Raw genomic sequence first — 25,127 nt, 5'->3', positions numbered from 1 at the left:
CCGGGCGGCCCCGCGGCGCCTTCTCCGGCCGGGTCCCCTTCTCCTGGGAGCCTGGGCGTGGTCTCCCGTGTCCGGAGCTGCGTCCTTCCTTGCGCTCCACGAAGGTGCCTAAAGGTAAAGTGAACTCAACAGACGGGGCGGGGCGGGGCGGGGCGGGGCGGGGGCGTCTGGAATTTACCCGCACGTGGGAGCTCCCCGTGCCCTGCGGCCTGGGATGGGGTGGGAAGGGTGCTCGCCCGTAGGTGCTGGGCGCCCGCCGCAGGCCCCTCCCCAGACTTTAAGGCAGGCGATTCTTGGCACGAGGAATCCTGGCCGCAGAGAGGGGCAGCTCAGTTCTCGGCCGCAGGGGCCGTCCTGCCAGCGGGTGGGGTTGGTTTTGGAGAGGGTGGGGGACCGTAAGGATCCGGCTTGATGTGGGTTTTTGGCGACTTTGGAAAGGGCTGAGGTCCCTGGGGAGGGGGCCGGGGCGGGTGGGGAGGAAGGAAGTTTTCTCCTACCTCCCTCGTGGGGCAGGGGATCTGACGGAGGAGGGGTTATTCTTTAAAATTCCATTTTTAAATACCCGGTTTATATTTCTAGTATGTGCTTCTTGACCCGCTTTAGGGGACAACACAGTGAGCCCTGGTTTTTCTCGAGGCCCTCTGGGCGTCCTGAATGGAGAGGGGGCTGGGAAACCCCTTTCTGTCACTCCCTCCCCTCCGGGAGGGGTGGAGGGCTTCCTTTGGCCTGGAGGGAGTGGGCATGGAGGGAGGAAGGGGGGCCCTTTTTGTGCACTTGGGCTGGGGGGTGTGCTGCTTCCCCCTCCCCGGGTGTGGGGGGCCCGGATAGCACCCCCTCCAGGTGCCCCCTGGGGGCGGGTCTCCGGGCCGGCAGGATGTGGGGAGGTGACGTGGGGGCACAGCGCCCAGGCCGTGGAGGCAGGGAGGGCGCGGGGCCGGGGCGCCTCAGGCCTTGGAGAAAGTGGCCGTGGCGCCGGCGGGGCCCCCGGGGGCCGTGCTGGGCTCCTCAGCCCAGCGGTTCATGCAGCGGCGCCGCGCGTTCATGAAGAAGTTGCTGACGGTGTTGAGCTCCAAGCCGAGCTGCTGCGAGATGGTGACCTGCATCTCCTTGGACGGCCGCTTGTTCTCCTTGAAGATGGCGATCAGCGTGCGTCGCTGCAGGTCGGTGAATACCAGGCGCTGCTTCTTGGGCTGCAGGGCGCGCTCCTTCTGCTGCTCCTGTTCCTTGCGCTTGCAGGCTGCGGGCGAGCGGCGGGCGGGCGGGCGAGCGGGACACAGTGCCACCGTGTGGCCGGCCGGGGAGAGGCAGGAGGCGCACGCCGCCCGGAGGATGAGGAGGAGGGGAGAAGGGACACGTTGGGGAAAGGCGAATGCACATAAGGTCCCAGGGAGGGCCCAGAAGCAACAAGAATGCAGGGAGAGGCGGAGGGGGAGACACCGGGGAACACAGGGACGCACAGAGACAGAGACATGGAAACAGCAAGGTCAACAGGGAGACAACAGGAAAGTCCAGGATGCAGCCAGAGGGCGGTGGAGACAGAATGGAAGGCGAGGACAGGCAGGGAAAGCAGATGCGGTGGGGGTGGGGGGAGGACAAAGAAGGGGACACAGTGTGAGTGCCCCTCTGCAGGCATGGCTACCACCCCCTCCAGCCCCCTTCTCCATGGAGCCCACTCAGGCACCCCCCAAGCCTCATACCCCCCAAACCCCGTCCTACCCTCAAACGCTCCCTACCTAAAGGACCGCAGAAATTGATATTGGTAACTTTCTCCTCTCCTTTCTGCAGCCCCAACCTGGGGGTGTTGGGGAAATGACATGGAAACTGCACATGAGAGTTTTTGGCTCAGTGTAGACTTGGGTGAAATAACTGGTTAATTACTAGGTCCTGGGGTGCATCACAAAACCCAGCAGCCTTCCCCAGAAATGATGGGCTAACCAGGGCCTTTCCTTTCTTTCTTTTCTTTTTTTTTTTTTTTGCGGAGGGGAAGTCTTGCTATGTTGCCCAGGCTGGTCTCGAACGCCTGGCCTCAAGTGATCCTCTGGCCTCAGCCTCCCAAAGCACTGGGATTACAGGTGTGTGCCATGGCAACTGGCTGTGACAACCAAGCTCTACGAATGAGCAGCAGCGACACTCCTGTAAGGCCTGATACCCTTAGGGACCCTGTGAGTCCACAGCCCAATTCTGACATCTGAATCCCTGCCTCCTGCTCCTGCCCCTATCCACAGGCTGAGACCACCCAGACTTGGCCTCCCTCGAGCACCCAGTGGACCCTCTGGAGTGCAGAACATCTAAGGAAGAAGACTTTGGAGGAGGAGGGGAGAGTGCAGGGACCACCTCTTCCTCTCCCAGATGAGCAGGTCACCCTTCCTCTTGGTCAGCCCGCACAGATCACAGAGAGGGCTGAAGGAGGCTGCCCCATGGCCTGCAGACCAGACACTTGCAAAGGGGAGAAAAGCAAAGGCTCGGGGTGATGGGGCAGGGCTGAAGCCGAGTCCTGCTCTTCCTGCTCCAGCAGCGAAGTGAACCCCTCCCCTCAATGCAGTGGGTGTCAGTGGGTACAAAACACAGGCTTCCCCCGCTAGGAGCTGGGCCACAAGTCAGATGGGCTCATTTGTGGCATCAGCTTGAAACTCCATCAGAATCTCAATTTCTCTCCTGCATCCAGACTGGGACTGTGGTGCTGAAGAGGCTGTCCTGCCCTTGTCTCCATCCCGGAGTTCCAGCTACTCTGTGACCCCCAGAAGCGGCCGGTGGTGCAGGTAGTACTAGTGGGTCTCTGCTCCCAGTCTCTTCTCTGTGCCAGCCGTGGTGGCCTACTGGGATGGCACAGAGAGCTTTTCTTTTGGTTGCAGAACAGCCTGGAACATGACATGCTAGATCAATGTCCATACACGTCCACAGAAATAAATGAATGTTCCCTCTGCCATGACTCATGTCTCGGGGACAACAGTTTCGCCCGTCTAGGGTGTGAGCTGACACACACTTCACTCCCTCTGACCTGGAATTGTGGGGCTTCCAACTGCGGTTTCAGGTTTTACGATTAAATGCAAGTGATGCCTGTGGGTTACTGCACATTTTAGAAAAGCGTCTAACATGAAAAAGAGAGGGAGAGAGAGAGAGTGAGGGAGGGAGGAGGGGGGAGAACAATGGAGAAAAATGGTTTGGTGGGGGAGGAATAAACTCAGAAGGAACCGACAAGGCAGGCAAAGCTATAATTAATATTCCCAGAGGAGTAAGAGAAAAATATCGTATCCATGAAACAAGTACAGGATGCTGTTAAGTAAAAGGGACCATTAGAGAGTGAGGAAATGCTCTTAAAATGTGAATATATAACAGCCAGAGTAAAATAATTCCATGTAAGGACTGGAAGATAAAGTTAAGCAGATATTGGCTGGGCGCGGTGGCTCACGCCTGTAATCCCAGCACTTTGGGAGGCCGAGGCGGGCGGATCACGAGGTCAGGAGATCGAGACCATCCTGGCTAACACGGTGAAACCCTGTCTCTACTAAAAAAAAAAAAAAAAAATTAGCTGGACGTGGTGGTGCATGCCTGTAATCCCAGCTACTCGGGAGGCTGAGGCAGGAGAATTGCTTGAACCTGGGAGGCAGAGGTTGCAGTGAGCCAAGATCGTGCCATTGCACTTCAGCCTGGGCAACAAGAGTGAAACTCCATCTCGAAAAAAAAAAAAAAAAAAAAAGAGTAAAGCAGATATCCCAGAAAATGGAACACAAGCAGCTGCAAAGATGGGAAATGAAAGAGAATAAAAAGTTAGAGGATGAATTAAGATGAAGCAGGGTTGTCACCTGATCAAGAGACAGTTCAAAAATAGAGGAAGAGATGATCAAATAATGAAAAAAATCTAGTGTTGAAAGATGAGTTTCCAGTTTAAAGGTGGTCAGGTGCAGTGGCTCATGCCTGTAATCTCAGCATTTTGGGAGGCTGAGGCAGGAGGAACACTTGAGGCTGGGGGTTCAAGGCTACAGTGAGCATGATCTCACCACTGCACTCCAGCCTGGGTGACAGAGTAAGACTCTCTTTTAAAATAAATAATTTTTAAATATAAATAGGCCCACTGGGCATGGTGGCTCATTCTTGTAATCCCAGCACTTTGGGAGGCCAAGGTAGGTGGATTGCTTGAGGTCAGGAGTTCGAGACCAGCCTGGTCAACATGATGAAACTCTGTCTCCACAAAAAATACAAAAAAAATTAGCTGAGTGTGGTGGCAGGCGCTTGTAATCCCAGCTACTGGGGAGGCTGAGGCAGGAGAGTCGCTTGAACCCAGTAAGCAGAGGTGTGAGCTGAGATCACACCACTCACTCCAGCCTGGGCAACAGAGCGAGACTCCGTCTCAAAAATAAATAAATAAATAAATAAATAAATAGGCTGGATGAAGTGGCTCATGCCTCTAATCCCAGCACTTTGGGAGGCTGAGGTGGGAGGATCACTTGAGCCCAAGAGGTTGAGAGCAGCTTGGACAATATAGTGAGACCCCATTGCTACAAAAAATTTAAAATTGGCCAGGCATGGTGACTCACACCTGTGGTCCCAGTTATTCAGGATGCTGAGGTAGGAGGATCATTTGAGCCCAGAAGGTCAAGGCTGCAGTGAGTTATGATCATGATACTGCACTCCAGCCTGGATGACAGAGCGAGACCCCAGCTCTAAAAAAATGGGGGTGGGACATCAAGTCCTCAGCTCATTGAATGAAAAAGACACTCAAGCCTCATTGTTGTGAAATTTCAGAGCACCAAGAATAAAGAGAAAATCCTAAAAAGCGCCTAGAGGAAAGCCAGATGTCATGCAAAGGATCAAGAATCCAAGCAGCTTTGGGTGTGCAAAAACTAGCAGACAACAGAGCAAGGCTTTCAAAGTTCCAAAGAAAAGTTATTTTCAGCTAGAATTGCTAAATAACAAAAGACCAAACATGAAGGTGCAATAAAGATATAATCAGATGTTCAAAGACTCCAAAACTTAACTTCCCACATACCCTTTCTCAGAAAGCTACGGAGGATGTGTTCCATTCAAACGAGGAGGTAAATCAAAAAAGGATGGTGTGGGATTCAGAAAATGTGATCCAACCTAGCTGAAAGAGAAAAGGGGTCCTCCAAATGAGGATGAGGGGGACCCTGAAAGACAGCTAGACAAAAGGACCCAGGGTATGGAGGGCAGCCCCACCAAGATCAGAGATGACCTAATATGTGTGGAAAGTCCTATTGAGTTGGTTTTAAATTTTGTTGGGGAGCGTGGGAAGAATTTTTGTTTGGCAGCTATCAACTCCTGGAAAACCAAAGAGTTGTACAGGAAAGGAAATGCAGTCCTAGTACTCTACATGGCTCAGCTGTGGACAATGTTTGCCAAAAGCATAATAATGTTAATTACTAAATGTTAATTTAGGCAACAGACTGTATTTGTAATTATATTGAGAGACTGACAGAGAGGGAGAGTATCGGTATGAATCTGGAAAGATGGCAAAGGAAATCCTGAAGAGTGAACAGTGTACCAGGGAGCCTTTTATGTGTGAAAGGAGAGACAAGAACCTATGTTTATATTTTATCTGCATAAAGAAACATGGAAGGAAATGCAAAAAACTGAATTGACCTCTCACCTCTTTGGCACTCGGCCACCCTGTGAGGATTACAGGAGAGGACCCAGTCCTCCATTCTTTCAAAGGGAAAGCTGAGTCAAAACTCAACCGGGGCCTTGAAATTCCAAGGGAGGCCCTTCTCGCTCACCTGTTGTAATGTTTAATTCATTCACTCACTCATTTATTCATTCACTTGGCAATTTACTCACAAATTTATCCTACATTTACAGTAGGGACAGAAATACAAATGCTCCTCAGAAAGCTCACAAGATCTTTGTGTCAAGAGCTTTATATGTATCTGGTCACTCAATTCTTAACAATAATTCTTGTTGTTTTGAGACAGGGTCTTGCTGTGTCGCCCAGGCTGGAGTGCAGTGGTGCAATCACGACTCACTGCATCCCTGAACTCCTGGGCTCAAGCAATCCTTCCACCTCAGCCTCCCAAGTAGGTGGGACCACGGGTGCACACCACCACATCTGGCTAATTAAAAAAAACAAAAAACAAAAAACAAAAAACCCCCACAAACATATATATATGTTTTTTGTTTGTTTGTAGAAATGTGGTCTCACTATGTTGTCCAGGCTGGTCTCTAACTCCTGGGTTCAAGCAATCCTCTAGCTTCGGCTTCCCAAAGTGCTGGGGTTACAGGCATGAATCACAGTACCCAGCCTCAATCCTTACAATAATTCTACAAGGCAGGGGGTTTTCTCCTTATTTACTCAGAGAATGTGAGCCACCCCTCAGGCTTGCCCAGCCAGTCCCAATAGGGCAGCCCAGAAAACAGAGTCCACTGGCCTAGATGGGGGAGGGAGGTAGGATGCATATCGTCCCTTTCCCACCCCACCTCCCAGGCTCCAATCTGGTGCCTAATGGGGACCCCAGAGGCAGAGGCTGGGGGAGGGGCCGGGCCAGGCAGAGTCTGAAAAAACTTCCCGTTTTGTCGATCGCAGCAAAAAGAGGCTCTGCTGCCCCCCTTCCTGGCGTTCAATCTAATTACAGCTCCTCACAGCCCAGATCGATCCAGTCGGAGCTGTTTACCGCGAGCAGCTTTGTCATTGCTCCCATCCCCCACAGCCGCTGACAGAGGTGTGAGTTGGAGTAGGGGGGCCGCCTGGATGCCCCCTCTGTGCGTCCCCTACCCATCACCACTGCCACCTGACCCCCGCCAGCACCCCACCCGACATCAGGTTCACCCCCACGCCAATCCTAAAGGCCACCCCTGTGCCAACCCAGAGGCCATGGTGGTTATGGACCCCTTGTGCAGAAGTGAAAACAGACTTGGAGAGAAGGACTGATGGGGCTCAGAGTGGGGACGGGGGTGAAGCCCTGGACTTGGCCCTGGTACCAACCACCAGCCTCATGCTGCCAGGGCCCACCATTGCCACCTCTGCCATGCGACCTCCACCAGCCTCCAATGAGGTCTCCACCTCCGTCCTCTCCTCCACCATCACTCCTGCACCACCAATGTCAGTGCTATCCCATCACACCCTCCATATCACCTCCAACTCCAGCACCTCCTCCTCCTCCACCACCTCCAGCACCTCCACCTCCTCCTTCATCACTTCTTCCTTCACCACCTCCACCTCCAGCACCTCCACCTCCAGCACCTCTTCCTTCACCACCTCCACCGCCACGACCTCCACCTCCACTTCCACCACCTCCACCTCCAGCAACTCCACCACCTCCACCTCCATCACCTCCACCTCCACTTCCACCTCCATTACCTCCACCTCCAGCACCTCTACCTCTACCTCCTCCACCTTCACCTCCACCACCTCCACCTCCATCACCTCCACCTCCAGCACCTCTTCCTTCACCACCTCCACCTCCATCTCATCACCTCCACCTCAGCACCTCCTCCTCCTTCACCTCCACCTCAGCACCTCCTCCTCCATCACCTCCACCTCCTCCAGCACCACCTCCTCCTCCATCACCTCTTCCTTCACCACCTCCACCTCCACCTCCAGCACCTCCACCTCCAGCACCTCCTCCTCCATCACCTCCACTTCCACCACCTCCATCACCTCCACCACCTCCACCATCACCTCCACCTCCACCACCTTCACCATCACCTCCACCTTCACCATCACCTCCACCTCCACTTCCACCTCCATTACCTCCACCTCCAGCACCTCTACCTCTACCTCCTCCACCTCCACCTCCATCACCTCCACCACCTCCACCACCTCCTCATCTACCACCTCCACCTCCATTACCTCCACCTCCAGCACCTCTACCTCCACCTCCTCCAACTCCACCACCTCCACCTCCTCCACCACCTCCACCTCCACCATCACCTCCACCACCTCCATCTCTTTCACCTCCACCATAACCTCCACTAACTCCACCTCCATTATCTCCACCTCCAGCACTTCTACCTCCACCTCCTCCACCTCCACCAACTCCACCTCCTCCACCTCCATCATCTCCACCCCCTCCACCATCACCTCCACCACCTCATCCACCTCCACCTCCTCCACCTCCACCACCCTCACCTCCTCCACCTCCACCTCCTCCACCTCCACCTCCTCCACCTCCACCACCTCAACCTCCTCCACCTCCACCACCTTCTCCACCTCCACCTCCTCCACCTCCACCTCCATCACTTCCATCATCACCTCCATCTCCACCTCCATCACCTTTACCTCCACCAGCCCCATCACCTCCACCCCCATCACCTCTACCTCCACCACCTCCATCTCCATCACCTCCACCTCCACCACTTCCACGTCCATCACCCCTACCTCCATCACCTCCACCACCTCCACCACCACCACCTCCACCCCATCACCCCTACCTCCATCACCTCCACCATCTCCACCTCCACCTCCATCACCTCTACCTCCACTACCTCCACCCCCACCCTCATCACCCCTACATCCATCACTTCCACCTCTACCACCTCCATCACCTCCACCTCCACCTCCAGCACCTCCACTTCTACCTCCACCACCACCTCCATCACCTCTACCCCCATCACCTCCACCTCCACCACCTCCACCTCTACCTCTGCCACCTCCTCCATCGTCTCCACCTTCCACCCCCATCACCACCTCCATCACCTCCACCTTCCACCTCCCCACACCTCCTCCATGACCTTTCTTTTACTCACCCCTTTCCTCTGTTTTCTTCACCTCCCCCTGATTTCCTTCATTATCCTCATCAACACTGCTGAACCCCATCCTGGGATTCTCCTAGTATGTGGCCAGCACTGCATACTCAGCCCCTGGTTCCATCACCAGCAGCTCCCGACCTGTAGTCGAGGGGATAGAGAGTGGCCCCCAACACAGACCTTGGCCACCAAGCTGGCGGAGGAGTGGGGCGGGGCCAGGCTGTCAGGCTTGCTCTGGGACCCCAGGCGAGTCCCATTCCCTTGGAGGCCTCAGTCCCTTCCTTTGTAAAGACAGTGCGCCCCCTTCAGGCATGTCCCGGTGCAGGCCAGTCCTTCCTGGGCTCCTGAGCTCTTCCAGGCGCTTCCCTCTCCCCATCCACCACCAGCCGCCTCTCTGTCCGGCCTCCCCCGCTGGCCTCACTCACTCAGCTCCTTTGCACGACGGTTCTCTCTGCCTGGTTGCTCTTCCCCAAGTCCCCTCCCGCCCCCCTCAGCTCCTTCTAGTCTCTGCTCAGGTATCTCCTTCCCTGCGAGGCTACCCCAACACCCCTTGTCTAATCCCACAACTCTCCCTGTCACCCCTGCCACACCCCTTCTTTTTACAGAAATTCACCTGCTCTGTCCAGGGGCCCCATTGAGTGAGGGTTTGGGTCCTGACAGGATGCCCACTCCCTGCAGCCAGTCCTGCACCTCCTCCAGGACCCTGGGGACTGAGGACCTGATTCCAGGAGCAATCACCCCCGAGAGGCTCTGATCTGAGGACTCCAGGTACCCCACCCATCCCATCTCCCCAACGGTTATCAGTCTTTTTGGAATCTAAGGATGAGGAGGATCTGGGGCTGGTTCCTGGGGGTCCCCGGGGCCCTGGGAGGAGATCAAAGATCAACTAGAAGAGACGGAGACCCCACGCCCACATCTGAGCCCATGCACAGGGAGCCCGGCAAACGCAGTCATGGTGGCTTTACTGTAGCGTCCAGCCTCCCGCCCCGGGGCACCGTCCTGGGCCTGCGCCGCCGCCCCCAGCATCAACAAGGCGGTCGTTTTATTTTCTGGGCAGGTGGGATCAGGAAATCTCTGGGCGGGGAGGTCCCGGGGATGTGGCCGCCCCTTCGCTCAGTTATCCCTGCTGTTCCCGCTGTGTCCAGCAGAGGGCAGCCGTCCCTGCCCCAACCCAGGAAAGGGCGGGGGCTGTAGGCTGTGTCTCATGCGGGGGAAAGGGGGCTGGACTGGGGGGAGATCCTCAAGTTCCGGATGAAGGCGTTTCCTGCAGACCCCTTGGGATTTGGCCCACACACACCAGCTCTATCCCACTTCCTGCCTTTCTAAAAGTTGCTGGGGACAGCCGACCACCCTGGGGCCCAAGAGGGTGGTCTGACCTGCTGCCCTCTTGGGCCCTGCCTGGTGTTGGACCATCTTAGCCTCAGTTTTCCCAACTGTAAGATGGTCTTGATCATGGTTGGGCTGTGGGGAAGGGTCTAGCCAGAAAAGTCCTGAATGAATATGGCAGGGCTAACAAGAGGCTCCCAGCTCCCATCTGGGGGTCCCTGAGAGGAGCTGGGCTCTGGGCGACACTTGCCTTCCAACCACGAAGTTTCCCCCTCCCTCAAGGAAGGCCTTGAGCCTCAGGTTTTCTCTCAGGACCTTCCTGGAGAGGGGAGAAATGGAGAAACTGGGGCCAAGAGTAGAAAGTTGGGTCACTCCAGCCAGAGAACTCCTACACATTCCTCAACGCCCAGGAGCAATGGCCTCTCCCCAGGAAGTCCCTCCCTCCCCCCCGCAGCGGAGCCCGGGGCCCCTCCTCTGGGACTCCCAGGGGCCACTGTTCCTCCTTTCAGCCTCGTGGGGCCTGAGATCTTTCTGTGGCCCAGCACAGAGTGGAGGCATAGGCAGTGGCTGAGTGATTGTGCAGTGACTAACATGTTCCTGGGTTGTCCTACACGAGGGTGGTGGAGCATGGGGGGGGTCTCAGCCCAGCCTGCAAGACCCTGCTGCGGAAGAGCAGCAGCCACTGCCCTGGAGCGCCGGGTGGGACAGTGGAGCTCCCTGAGTGCCCTCAGCAGGAAGCCGGTAGCTGAGCAGGGGCCCTGAATTCACTCATTGCTGCAGCCCAAGCTGGGGTCCACCTGTCAACCCCCATCACCCTCCAAGAGGGGACCAGCCCCTCTCCTCCTCCTCACCCCTCCTTTTCCACTCACCCTCCCTCTCTCTCCCCTCTCTGCTCTTTTCTTTTCCTCCCTTTCCTTCCCTCCCTCTCTTTACCTCCCTCCCCTCCCCTCTTCCCCTTCCTTCCCTCACTTCCCTCCCTTCTCTCTCCCCCTCCTCCTCCTCCTCTCCCCCTTCATCCTCCCCTTCATCCAGAGGCCTTTGGAGGGGCTGGGCTTGTAACAGGGAGGCCTTCAGGATGCAGCATCCGCCTCGCCCCTGGAGGCGGGCCCGTGGGTGCCTCTGCGCGCGCCTGACGTTGGCCGCGTGCGGGCTGAGGGTGCCAGCCTCCGTCCACCATCGGGTGTGCCCGCGTGGGGCTGCTTGAGGCTTCCCAAATGTCCCGGCGGGGTGGAGGGCGAAGTCTGAGCGAGGCGCTGTGTGTGGGTGGGCGGCGCCTGCACGGGCGCTCAACCACGATGGGGGTCGGCAGCCTTGCACATCCAAACCCCACCCAAGTGAGAAGCTAAGAAACCTGTGACCGTTAGGAAAGCTGTTCCCGTTCTGGGCGGGAAAACCGGCGTCAGCTTGTGGGGCCCTGGACGGGCGGTGGATGAGGCAACGGATCTCGGTGTGACATCCCTGTGTGGGATGCAGCTGGCTCGCGGTGTGGACGTGAGACGTGAGAGCTGTGGGGTGTGCAGGGTCTTGGGGTGAGTCTGGGTGTCGCCCCGCAGAAGCCTGCGGTGTGGGTTACGCATCCATGTCCGCCCAGCCCCACAGTGGGCTCCTCTCTGCCTCCCCCTGCTCCCCTCACCACTGCGGCCATGGGGACGCGGGTGGGCTCTGCGGGCCGAGTGGCCTTGAACGCGCACCCTGGCCTCTCTGGACATCAGGTTCCTGGTTTATCAAGTGGACGCAGTGACCCAGAGCCCTGTGTCCCCACCGGGCCGCAGTCCCGAGAGTCACGAAGGAATGAACGCCGAAGCACGGGCCTGCAACCGACCCATGCATTCACCATTCAGGGAGCAGCTGCTGCGTGAGGCCAGAGAGAGGCAGCTCCAGGAGCTGGCCTCCACTCACCGTCACAGGACAGCGTGAAGCAGCAGCTGCCTGGGACTCTGTTCCCCAACGAGGAGGCCAGCTCCGCTCTGAGTCCAGGAAAGGGGGAGAGAGGACGCCTTTGGGTGGGTACTGGAGGGGAGGCGCGGGCTCCACTGGGCTCTGTGAGGCCTCCGAGTGGATACACTGCTGGCTGGGAGGGAGGATGGACCAGAAGACCAGGCCCAGGCTTCGGGACAGCTGGAGGGAAGGTCCCTGAATCCCAGTGGACGCCGGCAGTGCTGGGGGCGGCACGGCAGGAGAGGCACAAGCCAGGGTGGCACCAGGAGGGGGGGACGTGGAGGCTCCTGGGGGGTCCCCAAGGTCCACGGAGGAGATCAAAGAGCAACTAGAGGAGATGGAGACCACCTGGGCAATGCCCAAGGGGAGAAGAAGACGCCCCAAGATACAGCAATGGGCGATTCAAGTGACCGTCCCCTGTCCCTCTGTGCCCGACAGTCTGTACAGTGCCCCAAACCACCAAGCCACGTGAGTCTACCCCGCTGTGTGCCCGTCCTCCCCGTGTCCTGGAGCCGGAGATCCCCTCCCTCAGCCACCTCTGGCTTCAGGGAGCAGACAATTCAATATGGAGCCCGGTCTCCGGCTGGGATGATGACCGGTTTCCTTGGCGACGCGTCCTGTCCCCGCCACCAGCTGCCCGGCCCCAGATGTGGGTTGTACTGGTGCCCCCCCCATGCTGGTGTCTTGTCCCCCCTGTGCATCCCCCCCCCCCGTGGCCTCTCCAGACCTGAGTCAGTGGGTGACTTGCCCAAGGTCACATGTCCAGTTACTGTGGGGGGCCCGGGTCACATACCTACACCCTCTGTCTACACCCTGCACCCCTAGGGGAGCTGGAAAATTGGTTCCCATGGGTGGGAGGCAGTGGAACCTTCTCCAAGGAGATGGGGCTGAGTCATGCCCCAGGCGTGGACCCCCAGAGGCCTCCCCAGCCCCTCATCTGGCCCCACTCTGTTCCCACTACCCCTCCACTCTGGGTGGCTTACCCTCCCCATGCCTGCCCTGCCCACATCTCACGTGGAGCCCACCTTGGCCTCAGCAGGTGCCCAGCCTCCCTCTTGTCCCCACCCCTCTCCCTCCAGCTTTCCCCGCCAGCCTCCCCTGATGGGATTTTAATGACTGCATTTTCAAATTAGTTCTGAACCTTCAAAGACTTAACCGGGAAACGCGTTTCCACTTGGACTCTCGGGCTGTCCCTCCCTCGTGGCTCCATCTGGAGGCTGGGCCGCCATGGGGTGGGGGCATGGGGGTGTCAGGGGGCACCTCTCACCCTCGGACATTCAGCTACAGAGACCCACCCCATTCAGGCACCCTCAAACAGGAGCAAAGCCAGTGGGCAAACACACGCACGCATAAGGCGTTGATTTTTTAAAAAAAATGTTACGGAGACACAGCGCCTGCAGTGGGAAATGGATTTGAAAAAGATGACAGGAAAGGAATCAGTGATAAGAAGCGGCTGAAGCGGCCACCCAGAAAGGGGCTGGGGAGGCTGACCCAGCGTTTCAATTATTGGGAAATTAATCCACAGATAAACTCACACTCGTAAAATGATCCGCCCCGGACGTATTCATTGCAGCCGCTATGGTGACCGCGAACGACTGGAAACAGCCTAAATGTCAGCGGGGCGGGGAAGTGGTTCAGGAAAACCTGAAACCACCGCCGAGTCAGAGAGTACTAGGCGGCCGGCAAAAATGACCAGGATGCGCGCTTCACGGATCTGAGCGGGGGGAAGAATCGCGGAGCATCTGAAGCTCCCCTTTGTGTTAAAAAAAAAAAAAAAAAAAAGGGAAATAAAAAGAATTTATCCCCGGAGCGCAGCCTTTTGCAAGAAGGAGAAATACAAACTGTGATTTGCAGAAGGGAGGGCAATGGAAGCCACCTCATCTTGCGTTTAAATTCGGAAACTGGCGAATGCGTTAACTATTGTAAAATCATGTCGATTTATTTATTTGTTTATCATTTTTTGAGACAGGGTCTGCCTGTGTTGCCCAGGCTGGAATGAAGTGACGCAGTCATGTCTCACTGCAGCCTCGACCTCCCTTGCTCAAGAGATCCTCCTGGCTCAGCCTCCTGAGTAGCCGGGGCCACAGATGTACACCACCACATCTGGCTATTTTTTTTTTTTTTTTTTTTTTGAGATGGAGTCTCACTCTGTCACCCAGGCTGCCGGAGTGCAATGGTGCAATCTCGGCTCACTGCAACCTCTGCCTCCTGGGTTCAAGCGATTCTCCTGTCGCAGCCTCCGGAGTAGCTGGGATTGCAGGCATGTGCCACCACGCCCGGCTAATTTTTGTATTTTTAGTAGACATGGGGTTTCGCCGTGTTGGCCAGGCTGGTCTCGAACTCCTGGCCTCAGATGATCCACCCACCTCGGCCTCCCAAGGTGCTGAGATTACAGGCGTGAGCCACCGCACCCGGCCACATCTGGCTAATTTAAAAACATTTTTATAGAGATGGGGTCTCCCTATTGCCCAGGCTGGTCTGGAACTCCTGGCCTCAAGAGATCCTCTTGCCTTGGCCTCCCAAAGTGCTGGGACTACAGGCGTGAGCCTCCCCGCCGGGCCAAAAGAATGTAGAATATTTTAGGGAACCAGGGAGCAAAAACAAGGGAGGTGGAGGAGGGGAGGAGGAACGTGTCTTGTCCTCCCACTGCGCTGGAGCTGAGCGCACCCGGGACGGCCGCGGTTCTGGGGCGCCTGACAGGTAAGAAGAACACTCGCGCCTGGTGCGGCGCGGTTTCCCCTGGGGTGGGATGCGGGGGTGGGATGGTGGGCGCCTGCTGGGGGCTGCGCTTTCCTGCGGAGCCGGCACCAGTGATCCTGAGGCTCCAAGGCCGCGGGCGCGTGGTCCCGGGTCCCAGGTCTCCTGGCGCCGGGGCACGTGCGTCCAGGTCCTGTCAGGCTGTTGGGGGCCGGGCGCGCTCTGGGATCCACACACCCGCCAAGGACCGACGTGCGCAACGCGGCGGCCCCAGCCCGACTCTGCAGCTTCCCGGGTGCTGCGGGACGGCGTTTGCTGGGTGATGGAAACTGAGGCACAGTCATCCCCCCAGCAGGTCCTTGGACGGGAAAGGGCGCTTGGAAATGCGTGGACCCCTGCTTCCCCGCAACTAGCGTCCCCAACTCGCGCATCCCACTCACTGAGGGTCTGCTCGACCTTCCCAAAGCCCCGGCTCCAGGGAGGAGAGCCCAGCAGCTTCTGTCCCGACTCCCAGAGAGGAGGGCAGGAGGGCAGGAGGGCAGGAGGGCTGGAGGGCTGGCGGGCGCAGCTGGGGGCGCGCGGAAGGCACGCAGGACCCCCAGCAGCCAGCACGAGGGTCTCCAGATGGCGCAGCCACTGCGTCCAGGGGGAGATGGGGCGTCTTCCAGATGTCCCCGCACCCCACTTAGGGGAGTTGCTGGCTCAAGACTCTGCCGGAGGGTGGATGGGGGTCCTGGGTCAGTCTGCACTCGTCCCAGTGTGAACGGAGGCGTCTACACACGTGTCTCCGGGTGCGTCTACACTTGTGACCCGGGCACGCCTCTCCAGCAGCCTGTGCCAGGCACATCTTCCAGTCTTTGTTTCTCTCTGCTGTGAATCTGTGGCTCTGAGGTCATGACTTGGTAGCTCGGAGGGGTCCCCCATCGTCCCCCACATCTGCCCACACTCGGGACTCAGGAGGGGTGCCGGTTTCTCAGCCCCTCTCACATTAGCACCTACTTGGCAGAGGGAAAACGGAGGCCGTAGGTGTCCCAAGGCTGCCCAAGGTCAGGTGGGTCTCCCTGGCTCCTTGTTCAGCCTCTCCCCTAACCCACCAGTGCTTCCCTCCCTATTGATCAGGGCCCATATTTAATTAAGAACTTGATTCCACCCAGCGCCAGCTCTCCCGGGTAAGCCGGGCTACCTGCCGGCAACTTACAAAGGCTCAGCCTCCCTCCTAACAGCTGCTCAGGACTTTCCCACCTCCCAGCCTTTGTCCCTGCTGGTCCTACCAGCCAGAAGTCCCCTCCCACATCCACGCAGGAGGCCAGGGTCAGGCACTGTAGGCCACCACAGGAAACCACATTTATATCTTAGGGCTCTGGGGAGCCACGGGGCAGGGTGCCAACCCAGGATGCCAACCCAAAGTGGCCATGCAAAGCTCCCTTAGGATGTGGGGGAGACGGCAGTGAGGAGGAGAAGGCTGGGCACAGTGGCTCATGCCTGTCATCCCAGCACTTTGGGTGGCCGAGGTGGGTGGATCATCTGAGGTCAGGAGTTCGAGACCAGCCTGGTCAACGTGGTGAAACCCGGTCTCTACTAAAAACACAAAAATTAGCTGGGCGTGGTGGCTCATGCCTGTAATCTCAGCTACTTGGTAGGCTGAGGCAGGAGAATCACTTGAACCTGGGAGGCAGAGGTTGCAGTGAGCCGAGGTTGCACCACTGCACTCCAGCCTGGACGACAAGAGCAAAACTCCATCTCCAAAAAAAAAAAAAAAAAAAAGAGCAGGAATGGAGCTGGGAGGCCATGATGGAGGCGGAGGAGGAGACCACCATAGTGGTTTAGACTAGAGTGGTAATGGTTGTTGGAGAAGCAGCACGGAATGGGAGGGAGAGTCAGGGAGAAGAATGAATGGTCATGATTACTTCTAGGACTTCAGGCTAAGAGGACTTCAGAGCCAAAGGCCAGCTCCAGCCCCTCACCACTCAAGAGACTCCCCCAGACTCCTCTGTGTTGGGGGCGAGCGTCCCTGTCTCCCAGGCTACAGAAAGGAATTATTGGGACTGAGGCTGGTGTTGGGAGGGGGAGGTCTGCTGGGAAAAGCAAAAGCGGGGATGGTCCTGGGGGCTCTGAGCTGGACTTGATGAGGCTGGGACCTGGCCCCCCACCCACCGCCCGTCCTCTCTGGGAGTCTCCGGTGGTCTCCCAGATGAGAGGACTCACATGCCCACAACATCATCATACTTGGAGGAGCTGGGGGACGGGGGGAAGCGCAGCGCAGGCCTCACCGCCCCTAAAGGATGTGGCTCCTGTGGGGTGGGGAGGTGGAACTGGCCGGTCACCTGGCCCCACCTGAGGATCGGCCAAGTGGCTGAGAACGTGGAAAGTGCCACCCCCCCGGTCCCTTCTCTGTGGTCCTTGACCTCAATACACCTCCAAGCCTTCGTCCCGAAGCGTCACCTTCCTGGAATGCTCCCCCATCTCTGCTGGAAGTCAGGGAGCCTGGGCATCTCCAGCCTCGTGGTAGGCCCACCAGACTCAGCGGGGTCAGAGCAGCCGAAAGCCACGCCCTGGTCCTGTTACGGCCCCTCCTGGCGGAAGCTGACTCCGCATCAGAAGCAGTGCGGGGCTCTGGCAAGCGCCTTTCTCTTCGGCCTCAGCTTGCTGGTCTGTAGGGTGGGCATGGGAACCGCATCGGGTTCAAAATGTCATTCCGGGCAGGTGAGCTGAGGAGGAGGGGAAGGGCTGTGGGCACCCAGTGGGACCCCTCCCCATCTCCCTCCCCCTCTGCACGGGAGGCAGGAGCCTGATCCCTGATCCTGGCCCAGGTCCCTAGCTAGGGCTGCTCCTCCCCGGGCCCTGAAGTTTTGTGGGAGGGTGCTGGTTTGGGGGCACCAGAGTCACCTGAGTCTTGCGCGCAGCCCCACGTGGGTCTGGTTCTCATGGCCCTGGGCACGGCCTGGGCCTATCCACACTCCGTGCATCCCTGTGGAAACCTACGGTGGCCCCTTCAGACCCCTGAGCCCCTCCAGCCCCTCATACCCCCTCTCCTAGGCGTCATTTCATTCCGCCCGTTTCTCAGATAAGAAAACTGAGGCTCAAGTCCTTTTGCCAGGGATCAGCCAGGGACAGAGCCCAGGGAAGGCCCGGGTCTCCAAGCCCCCGACCTTGGTTATCTCTACTGTCTAGTGGCGTGGGGCATCTTTTTCTGGGGGTGTCCGTAAGAGGCGTGGACCCCTTGCAGTGGAAAGTGGGGTTTTTGCAAAAGGCACAGGGGTCTTTGCCTCTCTCCTCTCTCCCCTTCCTTCCCTCCCTTCCCTCTCCTCCTCCTCCTCTCCCTGCTCATCCCTCCCCTTCATCCAGAGTTTGGGTGGGGGTTCCAGAGTGCTTGTGGGGGGTGGACACCTGTCCCTTTAAGGGGGACTCCCAGATTGCCTCGCCCATTTCAACCTCAGCCCTTGATGGTGGCAGCGGGTAGGGGGCAGAAGTGGGGGAGGGAGGGCCTGTATGAGCCTGGGTGGGGAAGAGGTTCTGCCTCTTTTTCCTTTCCATGTCCTTCCCCTCAGGTCCCCAGTCCCTGGCATCCCCCCTGCTCACCCACCACCAAACAGAGGTGCCCAATTCCTGCACCAGCTGCCCTCAGCATGCAACTCCATACACAGCTCTGGTTTTTGTCCCTAGGACAATTCGTTCTGCTTAAGGGCAAAGCATCCCATCCACCTGGGGTGGGGGTGGGGGGGTCCTCCCTGCCTCAGTTTCCCCCATGCTGGGCTCCACCATCCCTCAGGGATTCTGGGCTCCTGCCTCCCCATGGTGCCCACAGGAGGAGATGAGGCCCTTCTTTCAATCACCTCCAGCTAACTTTGTATTATCTATATACGTATTTTTTTTCTGATCAGTTACAAAAAATACTTTTCCTCCGGAGTTGCAATTTAAACAATATTTGAAGACGGCCGAAGCTATCGACCCGGCGACGGTGATGAATTAGAGACGGTAATTCGAATTCATCGACCGCCCCCACCCCCGCCGAGGAGCCCGACCGCCCCTCCCCCAGCCCCTCTCCCATAATTACTGTTGGAGACAGCGCCAGGGGAGGGCTTTGACCAGGAGGCAGCTCCGAAGTGCGGGACTCGGAGGACCTTGGGGTGGGGGTAGGGTGAGGCTCCCAGCCCCATGGGAATGGGCTTGGGGGCTGCAGGACTCCTAGACGACGGGTCCAGAATCTGACAGAGTCAGACCCAGAATTCGGCCCACCACACGCACATTTTACAGATGGGTAAACTGAGGCACGCAGAACGGGCAGTGGGGCCGGGACTCCGAGGTCTGCGGTGGGATTTCTTGCGTGCTTTGGTGAAACAAGGAAAACACCCATTCCCCTCTCCCCAGTCCTACCCCATGGGGAAGAAGGAGGGGGCTGTGGGAGGGCGGGGGTGGGCACAGAGGCAGCCTCCAGCACCCAGAGTTCCTCTCCCATCTCTGTCTCTGTCTCTCTCTCTCTCTCTCTCTTTTTTTTTTTTTTGGTCTCTCTGCTTCTCTTTTCGTCTCTCCTTCATCTCTGTTCCTTTCTGGGCTTCTTTTTCTCTCCTCCCCGTCTGTTTCTCCCGCTCCCGGTCTCTCCCTCCCCACTCTCTGGTTTTGTCTCGAGACCCCTCCCTCTCTCTCCATCTCCCCCTCTCCCCCTCCCTCTCCGTCTGCACCTGCGGGTCTTTCTCCCTCCCTGTCCCCGTCTCTCTCCTGGCCCCGGCGCCCGGCAGGACACTCGGCACCTGCGGAAACGCGTGGCCGGCCCCGAGCCGGGCAAGCGCGACGGGAGACCCGGGGCGCAAAGTTCTCCTTGGAGGAGGCCCGGGGAGGCCCGCGGTGTTCGCGGAGCGGGGAATGGGGATGCCGGAGTAGAAAGGGCGGCGAGTCCTCTGCTGCGGGGTTGAAATGGTGCGGGGGCGGGGCGGGGGCAGAGTTCCCTTTCCGAGCACCAGCGTTGGGGCGTCGCCGTCGCCGTGTTAGGTGGAGATGGGGACGCATCCGGCCGTCTCCCCCTAACCGCCGCGATTTGCCGCCACTTAACCGCTTTTCATTTGCGCAGCGACCGGAACTAAAGGCCTGGGTCGGAGCCTAGTGACCCCGCGGCCCTCGCCCCCGCCACCTCTTACGTCCCAGGCGGAGTCCGGTGGTGTAGATGCGGCCCCCAGGGCACCTGAGACGCGACAGGTGCGCAAGGTTGACGGCGTGAACTCCGCGGCCGCGGGGCTTTGCGGGGCCGCGCGGCGGGGCCACGGCGTGGGCAGCGGACCCGGCAGAGAGCAGGCGGGCAGCGTGGTCCGGGTTTATCATCCTCAACACCTCAGCGCCCTGCGGGAGGCTCGGGGTGCCAGGAGCTGCGCTCACCCCTCCGGTTCCCCCACGCACCCCTGAGACGGCGACTGTTCTAACTCTCCCTTCCTCGACAGGAAACCCAGACTCCCAGAGCTGAGACTGTTTGTCATTGTCACAAGTCAGGAAGGCGAGGCACAAACGGAGCCTGTTTCCCCATCTGCAACTCTCCCCGTGGCAGAAAGGGGACGGCGGAGGCCTGGATGGCTGTGGGGTCGGCAGGAGCGAACACCCACCTGGGTGCAGGGTCAGGTGCAGGCGAAGCAGGCGGTGTCCACTCAGGGCGGGTGCTGGGTGCTGCTGACCCGGCTGCGGGGAGCCCCCCCTCCCCCATGGGACTTCTCGCCTGCGGTTTGCCCTTCTGTGACGCTCTGGCTGATGTTTTCTGTGGCCCCCAAATCTGCAATTCCAGTACTGCTAATGGGTCATTAGTTACATAACGTGACAGTGGGAAAAATGGAGAGTGGTGTGGACTCTGGGTGCACCCACGGTGGACACAATGTCCCCCAAATATGTGCTAGAGAGGAGGCAGGAGGTGGTTATAGAAACTGTCCCTGCCTTACTGGTGTGATGGCAGCCACTTGGTGTTTAAACGTCAGAGGGAGGCCCGGCGGGGTGGCTCAAGCCTGTGTAATCCCAGCACTTTGGGAGGCAGAAGCGGGCGGATCACCTGAGGTCAGGAGTTTGAGACCAGCCTGGCCAACGTGGTGAAACTCCATCTCTACTAAAAATACAAAAAAAAAAAAAAAAAAAAAAAAATAGCCAGGCGTGGTGGCGGGCGTCTGTAATCCCAGCTATTCAGGAGGCTAAGGCGGAAGAATCGCTTGAACCTGGGAGGCAGAGGCTGCAGTGAGCCGAGATCGCACCACTACACTACAGCCTGGGCGACAAGAGTGAAACTCCGTCTCAATAAATAAATAGAGCTGCCAGGGGTGTGCCCTCTGCCACCTGAGGCCTCGCACTGCACCTCTAGGGCCGTGGCTGTGTGCGGATATGACCGCCGGTCTATGGTGAGTGCACGAGTGTCGCTGAATGTGTCATGGGGAGGGGAGCAGGACAGACTGAAATCGTCCAGCTTCCCGGACCTCCCTGAGCACAAGGTTACCCTGCCACACGCGAAAGACTATTTATTTTCCTGTGCCCCAAGGCAGAAAAATCTAAGAATCCCATAAGACGTTCCAGCTTGCTTGCTCTGCAGAAGGGGGAAACTGAGGCCGGCCTGTGGGTCCAGGCTCCCAGGGGGTTGTCTGGTCCTCCTGGGGTGGAGGGAGGGAATGGCTTTCTAGGGAGGAACAGCACAGGACCCCCCGCTGTTCTCTCTTTGCCCAGCCCCCCTGCCTGGACGGGCTGCCTGGGGGCACAGCCGCAAGCCCCTCTGCCTCTTTGCTAGTGGGGCGCCTCCCAGAGCCCCCGCCTTTCTCGCCCTTGTGCTCGGAGAAGCGATCGATCAGGCGCCAGCCGCCGCGGCTATTGTCCCTGTGGCCCGGGTGGACAGCCCCTCCCCAGCACCACCAGGGAAAGAAACCCCCACCTAGGCCAGGGGCCCTCCTGCACCCCTACACCCCCACCTAGGAAATGGGGGCCTGGCCGGGCTGCCTGTCAGAGGGCAGGTGTGGACTTAGCTGTTGTCAGCTGGGAGGGAGGAGGGAGGAGGGTCCCCAGGGGGCCGGTGGCTGAGTATGAGACAGAGACAGAGGCGGAGAGACCGACAGGGAGAAGAGATAATGAGCAGGAACAAGAGCAAAACGGAGAGCAAGAGAAAAACATAGAGATACCAGTGTGTTCCGACCGAGAGAGGAGAGAAGTGGACATGAGAGACACAAAACCCCAAAGCCAGGCGGGCAGGGGCGCGCGCACCCGAGCCACGACCAAACTGCGCGGGGCGGGCGCCGGGTCGGGGTGTGAAGGCCTCCGGGCGGCGCGGGCCGAGGGTCCCCGGGGCCGCCCCTCCCCCGCCATTCTCGGGTGACCTTTGCCAGCGGCCGGAGGGGAGAGGGAGGGGGTATCGATCGCGGGGCCGAACTACAAAGAAGCGCGCGCTGGGGCAGGTGGGGGGATGAGCGCGGGCTCGGCCTCTGCTGCTGAGCTGCAGGCGCCCGCCGCAACGTCTCGGAGCTCTGTGGCCCGGGGCTGGGGGCTCAACAGCCCCTCTCCACCCATTCTGGAGGAGGGGAGTGGCACCTTAGCGGACAACAGCACCTCGTTCGGGGACACAGCTCCCCCCAACAGGCGCGCGCTCACACACACACACGCACACACACAATGAGCTTCCCTGAGGGCTGCTTGGGGAGAGGCTCGGAGCCTCCCAGCAGTCTAACAAGGACTAGAGAACCCCTACGCGCTCCCGAAAGGGGCAGAAGCGGCGACCGGGGGGCGGGGAGGCGGCACAATCCCTTTCTCCCTTTTGGCAACGGTACAAACGGGCAGCGGCGCGGATCGCGGTCTAGCTTCCTGATAGGGGGTCCCGGGCTGCCGGGGCGCACGGGCGGGGCTTGGGGCGCTGGCCCCGGGCATCAGGCCGCCGCCCCGCTAGGTGCTCGGGAGTCCAGAGCCGGCGCCCCCAGGGTCTGGCCCTGCGCGCCACGCTCCTACCTGCCAAGCGCAGCGCCGACATGCGCTGGAACTCTGGCTCCTGCAGCCACTTCCACATCCTGCGGAAGGTCTCGCGGCCGGATTTGAGCTTGCTCCACGGCTTGGGGTTGCGCAGCAGGTCGGAGAGCGTGCCCTGAGAGCGACACAGGATCCGCTGCGCGAAGATTGCCTGCGGGATGCTGTAGCGCTTCAGCTCCGCCGTGATGCGCTGCGCCACCTCCTTGGTGTTGATCTCCTCGGCCGCTGCGCCCGCGCTGGGGCCGCCGCCGCTCCCGCCGGGGCCGCCGCCTCCCCCATGCGGCCCGTGCGCCCCGGCCGCCGCCAGCCCGCCCAGCGGCGCCAGCAGCCCCGCGGCGCTCCCGCTGCCCGCTCCGCCGCTGCCTGTGCCGCCGCCGCCTCCGGGCAGCCCGCGGGCCAGTGCGTCCTCCGCGCGTCCCAGCAGCGCGGCGTGCGGCTCGAAGGCGGCGGGCGGCAGCAGCTTGTCCCCAGCCAGGTGGCCTGGCGGGCCGTAGGCGGCCAGCGGCGGGGGTGGTGGCGGCGGCGGGGGCTGCGGGGCGCCGTGCAGCGCGGGCGGCAGCGCGTTGGGCAGCGGCGACAGCGGCGACCCCATGGCGGGCAGCTCCTTGCCGTAGGGTCCGTAGAGGTGGCCCACGGAGGCAAGCGCCGCCCGCTCGTCGCGCATGAGGGTGAAGCTGCCGCTCACGCTGGCCGCCAGACGCTGCGGCGGGGGTGGCGGGGGCGGCGCGGCCGCCGGGTGCGGGTGCGCGTGGGGATGGCCGCCGTGCGCCCCGGCCACGGCCGCGGCCGCCGCGTGCTGGTGGAACTTGTCGGCCACGGCCGCGAGCGGCGGCAGGTGCTGCAGGGGCGTGAGCGTCGTGTAGGTGCCGCCCAGGCCCGGCGCCTCGCAGGCCATGCCCATTGCCGGGTGCAGCGGGCCCGCCAGTTCCCCGCGGAAGTCCGCGCCGCCGCCCGCGCTGCCCGCGCCGCCCGCGCCCCCGGCGCCCCCACTGCCGCCGCCGCCGCCGCCGTCCAGCAGGCTCGCCATGCCGGCCACCAGGCCCGGGCGCCCGGGCGCCACCAGGCCGCGGTGCTGCGCCGCCGCCGAGCGCGCGTGGCCCGGGCTCAGCAGCTCGCCCGCCTGCGCGTGGGCCACGCTGTGCAGGCCCCCCAGGCTCTCCAGGCTCAGCTCCATGCTCGGCTGCCCTCCCGCCGCGCGCGCTCCTCAGCGCCGGCCCCTAGTGCTCAAGGCCGCTGCATGACTCCCGCCCGCTCCCCGGTGGCTGCGCGCGAGGCTGCCAGGCTGCGCGGCGCACGGCCCGGCCCGGCTGCGAGCGCGGCCACCAGGATGTGGCAGGGGAGCGGCCGCCGGCGCCCGGGCCCGGGTCTGACGTCAGCGCCCCCGCCCACCCGCTCCTGCCACCGCTGCCTCCCGCAGCCTCCCGCAGCCTCGCTCTCCGCCCGCCCCGGCCCCCTCGCCCCCTCGAGCACCAAGCAGGCCGAAGTCGGCCAGACTTGGGGCTTCGGCGTCCCTGGCCACTGCGCCCGCCCGCGCCCCCTGGGGCAGGCAGTACCCCGGGGACAGCGGGCGGGGGTCCGAGGACAGACTCTGCCCAGGTGGGGCTGGGGGCCTCGACCCAGAGTCTCCGATTTCGCGTCTCTGTGTGATTCTCTCCAGAGTCCCAGATGTGGCTTTCCTGCCTGGCACCCCCAAGTCCATCTCCAGGGAGTTTCTGGGAGTGTGGCTGGACGGTCGCCTGTAATGTACGTGTCCCCCCCCCCGTTCCCCTCAGACCCCCAGGAGCTAGATCCCCACTGCAAGCTCAGCTCCCCCCGACTCCCACTCACACCTACGGAGTCACAGCCCCCTTCCCACAACCTCTTTGTGGAGGAAGTGGGGGAAAAGGGAGGTCCTCAGGCTAGGTCAGGGCCTCCGTGCGCCCCAGGGGTCAGCCTCTGCCCATGTGTGGGCACCTGGGCCTCCATTTCCCCAACTGTACAATGGGCTGCCCGGCCTCGGGGTTGCCAAAGGCCCCTTCTAATTGCAGGGCCTTTTTACAGTGCGGCCGCTGGAGGCACTGGAGCCTGAGGGTGACCACTAAGAGCCCCTGTCACCCTCCAGCCCACGGAGGCTGAGGCTGGATCCCCTGTCTTCTGAGACGTCGCTGGTGCAAACTCCTCTTTGTCCCTGGGGCTTCTCTTCAATGTGGGGGGAGGCAGGGGTCTCCTTTTTCTCACCACCTGGAGACAGGTGAGCCCCAGGGGCCCCTGGGAACTGGGATAGATGGGGGAAGGGCTCCTATAATCAGAGAGACCCCCAGGGGACTAGATCCCGCCAGTGGGGTAAGGTCAGGGCTGGGGATCTGGAGGGGCCAGACCAGAATCTAGAGGATGCCCTGTCTTGTAGGCCAGAGGCTACGGTGCAGAGTCCAAAACCAGCCTCAGCCCCTTCCTGCTTCCCCGTTGCCTCTGCCCCCCCTACCCCCGGGGTAACGCTTGTGCACTTTCTAGAAGAGGAAGGGAATGGG

At 60.2% G+C, this 25,127-nt stretch overlaps 1 protein-coding gene across 1 annotated transcript; it reads right to left on the bottom strand.

Moving 5' to 3' along the window:
• Positions 1–749: 749 nt before the first annotated feature.
• ONECUT3 (one cut homeobox 3) lies at positions 750–23,794 on the bottom strand. The gene is made up of 2 exons (XM_016934603.3): positions 22,603–23,794; positions 750–1,237 (listed from the first exon to the last, which is right to left on the bottom strand). The coding sequence occupies exons 1-2, from the start codon at positions 23,792–23,794 to the stop codon at positions 945–947; spliced, it is 1,485 nt and encodes a 494-aa protein (XP_016790092.2). The 3' UTR covers positions 750–944.
• Positions 23,795–25,127: the final 1,333 nt, after the last annotated feature.

This window comes from Pan troglodytes, chromosome 20 (assembly GCF_028858775.2).
Source record: "Pan troglodytes isolate AG18354 chromosome 20, NHGRI_mPanTro3-v2.0_pri, whole genome shotgun sequence".
Lineage (NCBI taxonomy): Eukaryota > Metazoa > Chordata > Mammalia > Primates > Hominidae > Pan > Pan troglodytes.
This window is presented reverse-complemented; position numbering and strand designations above follow the sequence as displayed.